The sequence below is a fragment of the Schistosoma mansoni genome, chromosome 3 (genome assembly GCF_000237925.1).
Source record: "Schistosoma mansoni strain Puerto Rico chromosome 3, complete genome".
NCBI lineage: Eukaryota > Metazoa > Platyhelminthes > Trematoda > Strigeidida > Schistosomatidae > Schistosoma > Schistosoma mansoni.
Window position 1 is genome coordinate 11757653 of NC_031497.1, and position 10781 is coordinate 11768433.

The window sequence follows — 10781 nt, forward strand, 5'->3', positions numbered from 1 at the left end:
CTAAAACGTTTCATAATATGATTTGATCTATGTTATATACGTCGTATGAAATATGTTCACTAGTTTCTTTTCTTTAATAACTAGAATGAATCTCTTTAAATTGATGTTCAAAAGAATATATGTATGTTGTATTTACTGCAATCATACCATGCCTTGAGTGTTGTTGTTGTTGTTGAATAGATGTAATAGTTTGGAGTTTATGTGTTGATGTGAATGTTGGTAAATTGTTGTGTAGTGTTTCTGGTAGGTGTTTCGTATGAGTGAGGGTGTGAATGTGTTTAGAATAGTTGATTGTTTGATTGATTGATGTATGAATGTGTGGATGAATTGATGTAGTTGAGTGTGGATGATGTATTTATATTTTGTCTGGAGTTGATGTAATTTGAGTGAGATAATTTTGTAATTGTGACTATGAGTAAAATGAGAATGGTTATATGATAGTAGACAGTGTCAATGCACCTTGATGTTGTCGATCGACTGATCGTGCGATGTCGGTGTAATTGTGACAGGGTATTTATAATGCAGAGGATGTTATTGATCTTTCTGCTAACCCACTGTCTTAAATAGATGTTATTTTGGGGTGCTGGAGTTGATATGATTTCGGCCTTACCCGTTCGCACACATTCCATGTTCACCGTTAGTTATAGAAAACTGTGATCGTGTTGACAAACCGTGTGCGAAACATGTCAATGTTTTCTGTGTGATATGTTTGTGAAGGCCTTGAGTGTTGTTGTTGTTGTTGAATAGATGTAATAGTTTGGAGTTTATGTGTTGATGTGAATGTTGGTAAATTGTTGTGTAGTGTTTCTGGTAGGTGTTTCGTATGAGTGAGGGTGTGAATGTGTTTAGAATAGTTGATTGTTTGATTGATTGATGTATGAATGTGTGGATGAATTGATGTAGTTGAGTGTGGATGATGTATTTATATTTTGTCTGGAGTTGATGTAATTTGAGTGAGATAATTTTGTAATTGTGACTATGAGTAAAATGAGAATGGTTATATGATAGTAGACAGTGTCAATGCACCTTGATGTTGTCGATCGACTGATCGTGCGATGTCGGTGTATTTATGATAGGGTTTTTATAATGTATAGTGCTTAATTTTAATAATAGTTATCTAAAAATAAAAATAAAAGTCTTATTTGGAAAATTCCCTTCCGAGTTACTGGTTTTAGTCTTCTGGTTATTTTGCTTTTTCGCAATATGAACTGATACGAGTTGACGATATTAAAAATGATCTGTTGGTTGTTTTATTTTGAAAAAGGTAAATTACAAAATGTTATTAACTTGCCACTAAAAACTAGTAACAGAAGTCTTATACATCGCACAAAATTAATGAACCTACTGTTAAAATTCTTATCCGATCAAGGTGAACAATGTTTTAGGGTTTTCTTCTAGCAGTGAAAATATCCGATTTGAGAAGTTGGTCACTATCGTACAAAACTCTAACAAGGGGCTAAATTTTTAAAGTAATGCTCAGAGGGGACCCCACAGATACATTCCGAGTGAAGACTTATGTCAAACGAGACTGCCTACTCCTCCACGTCCTCTTTGTTCTGGTCATTGACCGGATAATGTAGACCACATCTCAGGCAAACCACAGAATACAGTGATCTTGGACACAGAAAGACAATCTGGATTTTGCACATAACAGTTTTGCTATCCTATGCATAACAGCAAACATAGAGAAAGAAAGTCAGTCTAGAAGCAGCTTCCGCGGCAATAGACTTCAACATTCACGAGATAAAAAAGTAGATTCTGAAATGCAGTAAAGTGAACACCAACTAAATCACACATAATGGCGAAGCTCTAGAAGAGTTGTGGGCCTTTATATACTAAAACACCATCACTAACAAACAAAAAGAATCTGATGTAGGTCTGAAAGCACTAATTGGCAATGCACGGGTAGCATTCCTACGGTTGAAAGATTTATGGAACCTGAAAGAACTATCACTAAACACCAAAGTCAAAATTTTCAACACTAACTCTAAAAACATCCCATTGTACGAAAACGAAATGTGGAGAAATTCCATCATCACTAAAAGTGTACAGGTATTTCTCAACAATAGTTTACGCAATAGATACAAGATTCAGTATCCATATATTATCAAGAATAATCTATTATGGCACAAAACAAACCAGCTGTCACTTGAGCAAAAAATTAAGAAAGGATGCTGGAGGTGGATTGGAAACACTACAGAAACCACTTAACTGAACCACAATCCGAGCTCTAACTTGAAGTACTCAAGGGAAAAGATAAAGAAACAGAAAAATACACGTGGTTCACGGAATCGGAGATATACATCATGTTTGGGTTCGGAAACAAAATCTAGAAACAATGGGTTAATAAGCAGTGAACCTAGGAATGGTCAACAGTATTTTATTGACAGTAAGTCTCTTGCACGTGTGTAGGCACGAAATGACTTGGAGCGAATAGTAAGAGATTCCTTGAAAGTAACTGCCTATTGCAATCCAGCTGCTGTCAAAGATTTCCGAGCGTTATGGTCACTGCGTTGAGCATACAAATGCGTTGACGAATCAATCTTCCGGGTTTTACACCACACCTATATGAGACCTCGCTGAGAGTATCACATTCAAGCAGCTAGTACATATCTAACCAACGATGCTACCACAATCGAGAGTGCTTAACGCATGGAAACTGAGTTAGTGATCGATCCTTTTAAACTCTCCCGAGATAGGCGCTCAAAACTCTTAAAACTTTTGCCCCAATCGTAGAACTCCAGATGACCTTGTATTGGCATTCCGTATCTCGAATGACGATTTGAATTTTAGCATGTCATATCCTCTTGTTTCCTTCAGAACCAATCATATCTGAATCCGCACCAAGAAGGTTCAAAAACTGCGACCAAATAAACTCAGAGTGGGATTCCGTTTTCTTCATTGAGAGGACAATGATTGGAATGCCCTACTCGAACAAGTAGTATCAGCCCTAGCAGTAAACGCTTTTAAGGAAAGGCTGGAATTTTAATGGACAACGAGCTGTAAGGGTTACATATATCAGACGACCTACTACATTATTAATGAAGACTGAAACCAATTGGTAATCTCAAGAACATAAGTGGTGATTTAGTTTTAAATGGGTCATCATGTAGTCCTCATGAATGAAGTTGCTTAGTGGATAAAGCTTTAGGATCAATCCAAAGACACATAGATATTTCGCTCGCATGACAATCAGTGTGTTCATCACGCCAAATACAAATAAAGAACATATATACATAAACATTCGTTTACTCAGGACTACATTCCTATAATAACACTCCATAGACACACCTCAAAGCATCTTCCGTCGATGAACATACTCCGTAGCCTTGGTAGTATGCTCTCCCAAGATTAAAGGCTGCACTAAAAACCAAGTTTCTTTGGTCGACGGGTGAAGCTATTTGGACGTCCAAGGTCATAATCTCCTTAAAAAATTCACAAGCTTTAGCCTGATGGAGTAACTATGAATATGAAAACTACTTGTGGGTTTGAAACTTTCGTTACGTCCTTACTAACTAGATTATCATACAACATAATACCGAGTTGGAACTTTGATTTCTGATCATTAAACTTTTCATAACCCATTCGGAAGTAATTCCACGCTTCGTTATATTTCTCCTGATTTTTCGGTTAAATTCTGTTTACCACGTTTACCTTCTCGAAGTAAATCTGACCAAGGTAGAACGCACATTGCTCATCACCTTCATCTAACCACCTTTTCAGTAATGTTTCCAAATTTTCACCAATTACTTGACGATCGAGAATTTTTTCGGCCTTGAGCGTGCCATTTGAAATCACATTTCTCACTGTTTTAGAAGACAAAAAATCTATCTGTTCATGCCGAATACTCTTAAGAAGACCACTTAATAACTCCATCAATTAAAATATTGAGTGATTGTAATAGAAACGGAAGCTGAAAATTGATGTATTAAAAGCAACTAGTGGTCAGTTGTAAGCAAAGGAGGTTGGTTGGCCTGTGGTAATAAGGTATTTGTACTGACTGAGGATTATTTCGTACATGGTTCCGAGATTGCATTTATTTCCGAATTCAATACGTCCAGTTGTCCTCACGGGGTTCTCGTGGACTCTATACTGCTTTAAACTGTAATCCTGACTGGTAAGCAGAGATAGATAGTGGCTAGCAGTGAAATCCAGGATGCGTGTTTCGTCCTATTTGGGACTCGTCACCTGGATGTACCTGCATCTCATAGTTGATGTTCACTCTGGGACTTGAACCCAGTACCCTCGTTTTAAACGCCATCGCGTTATCCACTCGGCCACTGAATCCTGATAGCCACTTGCCTGTGCTGTGGGGTGAAGTTTAAATTCACTTAGTATTGTTTTGTTTGAATCTTCCCATCGATGTGTTAGGACTGCAACTGGTCAGTCTCTAATTGGCATATGTGCATACTGTGCGTATTGCCTCAATATAGCCTTAATTCACAAGCATGGTAGGCAGAGATGGATAGTGGCTAGGTTCGAGTCCCAGAGTGAACATCAACTATCCTGACTGTCAGAAGCTCCATTATTTTCGGTGATCATACCAGCGTTGGGGTAGGGCCAGTTCTTAAATAGTTTGTGGCAGGAAATAATATCCCAAAGATAAATATTTATGCACGTATTCAACATCGATTCTCGCTTCATTGGTTTTACTGGTCACACTCTTGCTGAAGGCGCTCAGTCACGCATCCACACCCGTTCTTGAGTGGGCACATCGCATACCTCACAAATGTTAGTCAGCTTAGACCAGACACTTCTCAACATATCAATACCTCTACAAATATATCTACGAACCCATTCATTTCTGAATGTTTATCTGACTGGGTTGGTATACTTCGATTACAAGAGTGTTACGAGCAAAGGTGTTGCTAAACTCCGGATATTTGCGGCATTTTCAGCGTATTTGCATGAATATCCTATCAAAATGTTCACTGTCCTTACCCACTAAATAACCTTACTTAGGTAATATTTTGTCTGCAAATATATGTCTCAAATTAGTGATCATGATTGTAAAAATGGCATGACTGCTTTGCATTAATATTATTCATAACGTTATTCATTTTGTGCGTGCGAATTTATCCCCTTTTTCTGTTTTATTACGTACCGACTTAAATGAGTAACTTATTACAGTAAATCCCGAAACAGTTAAAACATTTTCATTCTACCTGTAAGCTGTCATGCAACCTGCAACATACTGTCATACGGAAATAAATTACCATTTGTATCAGAATCAACAATGTGAATCAGAACAAACTTCTTTGGTGTCGAGAACTACATTTAGTCGGCATATCCACTGTGTAACTTTAAATCATCGGTATTTAGAACTTGAACCACAGGTTTTCCAACATTACTCACCGCGACTCTCGTGGCTAAACGAAAGTCTTCCCACGATAATTTATAACTCCTGCAAACTCTAAACTATTCATGCTCGAACGCACAATCTTCCCCTCCAATAATTCTTGCGAAGTTGTAGTGACCTGCTTTTCCCGACGAGAACGCGATTGGTATAATGGAAACAATTATTATTATAACCAACTGTACCAGTGATTGTTTTACTGTACTCGTTTTTGTTTAACTGTATCAAAATCACTTCTCGTTCTGTTGTCCATCTTGTTTATGAAGACGCTCTTTCGCTCTAGCGTTTTGACTGTAATCTTTGGCACGTCTCGGTATTCTTTCGATACCACGAAATCGCCAATAAATATACTTTATCTCGACCAGTTACAGTCTTCTGGTTTACGAGCTATCAAAGGAACCAATCAAGTTTTGGGCGCATAATCTTACTGTATTGGTGATCATAGTCAATCTAGACTCGACGCAACCTAAAAGGTATCTTTTGCTGCCAAATGTTTAGCATTTTTACATTGTAGCAGAAATATGTCAGCTTCCCTCCTCAGCTCATGGAATGTTGCAGCAGCAGTCGAATTACTAGTGATTTGTGAAGTCCTGATGAAATGTTGTCCCTGACAATTAGAGAAAGTGTGTTTGGAGGCAGTGAAACATTATTTGGACTCCATACCATTCAATCAGGTAGTAACTGCACCGGAGATAAAATAAGAGCCATTATCAGTCACTATCACCTTGAGAATCCCTTCGAGACTGCACACTTTTCCCAGTGCTTGTATAGTGACGTTATAATTCTATGAATTCGTGAAAAAACTCCAGGTTACTTGAATATTAATCGCTGACAACAAGTTCATTGTTTTAATACTAATTTATTATGCAAAATACCTCTTCAAATCGTGTTTCTGACGTTGGTTTCACCTCCTACCGAGTAATCCTATTACAAGCAAAAGTAGACAATTTGATAAAAACGAAGCCTGCTCATCACCCAGTCAAATCAATAAAAATAAAAATATGCTGAAATAGCTTCCACAAAAAAGGGAGATAGCCACTTGTGTTTTAGAATACTGTTTTCGGTACTATATTTTAAAACCTCACACATAATCCTTTCAGCTTCTTTTTGAACTACCTACATTTATAAGCCCCTTTGTCCAAACCAGGCTTACTAAACATTCACCCGGGTTGTGAGCAACAAATGCGTCAAGCTAATAATAGACTGAAATAAACGCTATGTAACAAGCACAAAGATTACAAAAATGGACGTGTGATAGAAAAATGCCGTTACTAGCTGATAAATAATCACGTGTGAAATCCTCGACAACATGTAACATATGAGCGAGAACCAGTGGCATGACTTTTCGACCATGCCGTTGCATGTCACAACGCACCTCCATAAAGCGCACCAACTGTAATGTCGACAATACGAATCTTAGTAATATTATTTGCATTCATATGTGAGAAGTGTTATCCCCATAATTTTATGATCAATGTACCTTGTAAAATATCAAACTAACTGAGTAACCCACCACAATGTAGGCTGTATCTTCCGTAACAATTTGATCTTGTCTGTAAATTGGCCTGCCTCATGTAACCAACTGTTATTTAAGAATAAATTATCTTTGTTATTATAAACGTCAAAATTAGGTTGTCTCATAATTCTCGGTGAGTGTTCAAACTTCTTAGGCTGCACTGTGTATGGTTAGGCTCAGACTTCAGGAACTGCAAAGATAACCCCGTATTTCTTTCAAAACATTCGAGTCACTTGAACAGAGGTTTGAAGCCTGGGCTTGGTTTTCAATTTCGGATATCATTAAGACTGTGTACACTAATGTGGATATATTTAAATCCAGCGAGGCTAATTTCCACCTCTTAAATTTCAGCGGTATGGCTGTGAACCAAGGTCGCAAATTATCAACTCATCATTCCTCTCAAGACATTATGAAACAGGACTAAGAGTATAGAAGCCTCCCCGATCATGTCTACTCAGTTTTGTGTGTCCAGGGTGCTTATATTTACACCTGACTGCTATGTTATGGACAGAACACCACATAAACCGGCGAACCAGAAAGACTGAGCCAGCATGGACTGTACACGTACTTATATCATCCATTAGAGTTCGATAGATTTTGATTTTGTGTAGAAATTAGTGGACCTAGAAGGACCTGTTCTGATACTTTACCAACTATTGATTACAAGGATGAGCATCTAAGATTGATTCGAGCTTTCTATCGAGGGCTTAGCAGACAGTTTTCCTTCTGAATTCTCAGAGACTAATCAATAGTAGATTTTTCAACTTCAATATAAGTTCACTAAGCTACACATTATCAAGTGTTTTGTTGAAGTCGTTGTCATCTACACTTTCGGTTTCCATCAGTAAAGAATACTGCCATTTTCCTTCTGCTAGTAAGAAGTTATTTGCACAACAAATCCCTTTTCTGGAGTCTTGTTACTCAACAATTAAAAAGTCATTAATTTTCATGATAGTTATAGCATTGCTTTGGATGCTTCTTTGAAGTATGTTATCTAAGACCTTGGTGAGACTGACAGGTCTGTAGTCCGTCAGAAGTTGTTCTGATACTGTCTTACGGATTATAATGGGTACTAGGTAATTTTGATCCTCAGGTTATTCACTCCAGCTTTGTGACATCTTGAATATTATAGTACGCGAGGTAGTAGTGCAAAACTATAATTTACCTCGGAATTCTACGGTGTGTCTCACCAGGTCTTATTGACTTTTCGGTATATATAAAATATCCATTGTTTTAACAAATCATTCGAGTGGAAATCCATATAAGACAAAATATTTGATGACCTTGCTTCTGAGATAAACCATTCGTTAAGAAGGTACTCATAAATGAAAACCTTTCGAAAGTAACCACTTGAAATTCACTCCTATGAAAGCTCGAAGTAGGAACGTTAGGACGAGTTCTATAACCGATTTATGGGACGCATTTCGTCTTTCCCCTGGTTGTGCTATACACTGGTTTATTTCCATACTTTCTCTAAGCTCCACGAGATGTGTTTATACACATATTTTGGGTCTACTTGCAAAGTAGAACTGCATGGGTTATAGCAAGACTTATGGTGGCATTCCAGCGTTTTTCGTTTGTAACTGTTGAATTTTCTGGCCTATACAGAAGTGCCGTTGCTTCTTATCATTTGAAGCCGCCCTCGTTATGAACTGATGAGTATCTTGATCGTCCAATTGCCTAAAAGACTAGCATCGCCCAGCGAAATCTATTGAATTCAAGCTGTACATTTGCAGACAAAATATTACCTAAGTAAGGTTATTTAGTGGGTAAGGACAGTGAACATTTTGATAGGATATTCATGCAAATACGCTGAAAATGCCGCAAATATCCGGAGTTTAGCAACACCTTTGCTCGTAACACTCTTGTAATCGAAGTATACCAACCCAGTCAGATAAACATTCAGAAATGAATGGGTTCGTAGATATATTTGTAGAGGTATTGATATGTTGAGAAGTGTCTGGTCTAAGCTGACTAACATTTGTGAGGTATGCGATGTGCCCACTCAAGAACGGGTGTGGATGCGTGACTGAGCGCCTTCAGCAAGAGTGTGACCAGTAAAACCAATGAAGCGAGAATCGATGTTGAATACGTGCATAAATATTTATCTTTGGGATATTATTTCCTGCCACAAACTATTTAAGAACTGGCCCTACCCCAACGCTGGTATGATCACCGAAAATAATGGAGCTTCTGACAGTCAGGATAGTTGATGTTCACTCTGGGACTCGAACCTAGCCACTATCCATCTCTGCCTACCATGCTTGTGAATTAAGGCTATATTGAGGCAATACGCACAGTATGCACATATGCCAATTAGAGACTGACCAGTTGCAGTCCTAACACATCGATGGGAAGATTCAAACAAAACAATACTAAGTGAATTTAAACTTCACCCCACAGCACAGGCAAGTGGCTATCAGGATTCAGTGGCCGAGTGGATAACGCGATGGCGTTTAAAACGAGGGTACTGGGTTCAAGTCCCAGAGTGAACATCAACTATGAGATGCAGGTACATCCAGGTGACGAGTCCCAAATAGGACGAAACACGCATCCTGGATTTCACTGCTAGCCACTATCTATCTCTGCTTACCAGTCAGGATTACAGTTTAAAGCAGTATAGAGTCCACGAGAACCCCGTGAGGACAACTGGACGTATTGAATTCGGAAATAAATGCAATCTCGGAACCATGTACGAAATAATCCTCAGTCAGTACAAATACCTTATTACCACAGGCCAACCAATTGGTTTCAGTCTTCATTAATAATGTAGTAGGTCGTCTGATATATGTAACCCTTACAGCTCGTTGTCCATTAAAATTCCAGCCTTTCCTTAAAAGCGTTTACTGCTAGGGCTGATACTACTTGTTCGAGTAGGGCATTCCAATCATTGTCCTCTCAATGAAGAAAACGGAATCCCACTCTGAGTTTATTTGGTCGCAGTTTTTGAACCTTCTTGGTGCGGATTCAGATATGATTGGTTCTGAAGGAAACAAGAGGATATGACATGCTAAAATTCAAATCGTCATTCGAGATACGGAATGCCAATACAAGGTCATCTGGAGTTCTACGATTGGGGCAAAAGTTTTAAGAGTTTTGAGCGCCTATCTCGGGAGAGTTTAAAAGGATCGATCACTAACTCAGTTTCCATGCGTTAAGCACTCTCGATTGTGGTAGCATCGTTGGTTAGATATGTACTAGCTGCTTGAATGTGATACTCTCAGCGAGGTCTCATATAGGTGTGGTGTAAAACCCGGAAGATTGATTCGTCAACGCATTTGTATGCTCAACGCAGTGACCATAACGCTCGGAAATCTTTGACAGCAGCTGGATTGCAATAGGCAGTTACTTTCAAGGAATCTCTTACTATTCGCTCCAAGTCATTTCGTGCCTACACACGTGCAAGAGACTTACTGTCAATAAAATACTGTTGACCATTCCTAGGTTCACTGCTTATTAACCCATTGTTTCTAGATTTTGTTTCCGAACCCAAACATGATGTATATCTCCGATTCCGTGAACCACGTGTATTTTTCTGTTTCTTTATCTTTTCCCTTGAGTACTTCAAGTTAGAGCTCGGATTGTGGTTCAGTTAAGTGGTTTCTGTAGTGTTTCCAATCCACCTCCAGCATCATGAATCATTTATTGAATGTCTAGAACTATGACAGTGGACTCAATATGTTAGTAGCCCCACCAGACATCAAAATATCTTGGACTTAGTCTTTACCAGTGGCCTGACCCCCGATACTGTGTATGTTGGAAAAAAGTTTCCAGGTAGTGATCATAACACTGTCGTATGTAGCCTTAATATAAAAAGCACAAACGGTAGAAGTAAAAATGTAACCCTTCGTAGAAACTATCGCAAGGTAGATTGGAATAATTTTCACAATTACCTAAGAAGCACTGACT

The 10781-nt window shown here is 38.4% G+C and overlaps 2 protein-coding genes and 2 non-coding genes across 4 annotated transcripts in view; 1 reads left to right on the plus strand and 3 right to left on the minus strand.

Moving 5' to 3' along the window:
• The window catches only part of Smp_210220 (SEL-1 like protein), a gene marked incomplete at both ends in the record, with an annotated part of 4574 nt that extends 698 nt beyond the window's left edge, over nucleotides 1–3876 (minus strand). Inside the window, 3 exons of the mRNA XM_018799226.1 lie at nucleotides 3292–3449; nucleotides 3517–3618; nucleotides 3655–3876. Coding sequence (XP_018651036.1) covers nucleotides 3292–3449; nucleotides 3517–3618; nucleotides 3655–3876 — 482 coding nt within the window. The remainder of the gene's footprint in view (nucleotides 1–3291; nucleotides 3450–3516; nucleotides 3619–3654) is intronic.
• Smp_112930 (hypothetical protein) lies at nucleotides 238–721 on the minus strand. Its single transcript, XM_018799227.1, has one exon. The coding sequence runs from the start codon at nucleotides 627–629 to the stop codon at nucleotides 279–281; it is 351 nt and encodes a 116-aa protein (XP_018651037.1). The 5' UTR covers nucleotides 630–721; the 3' UTR covers nucleotides 238–278.
• Nucleotides 3877–4215: 339 nt separating the features above from the next.
• Smp_tRNA_00798_Pseudo_TTA.1.1 lies at nucleotides 4216–4286 on the minus strand. Its single transcript has one exon. It is a non-coding gene (tRNA).
• A 5009-nt stretch (nucleotides 4287–9295) lies between these two features.
• On the plus strand, nucleotides 9296–9366 carry Smp_tRNA_02223_Pseudo_TTA.1.1. The gene has a single exon. It is a non-coding gene (tRNA).
• The last annotated feature ends 1415 nt before the right edge of the window (nucleotides 9367–10781 follow it).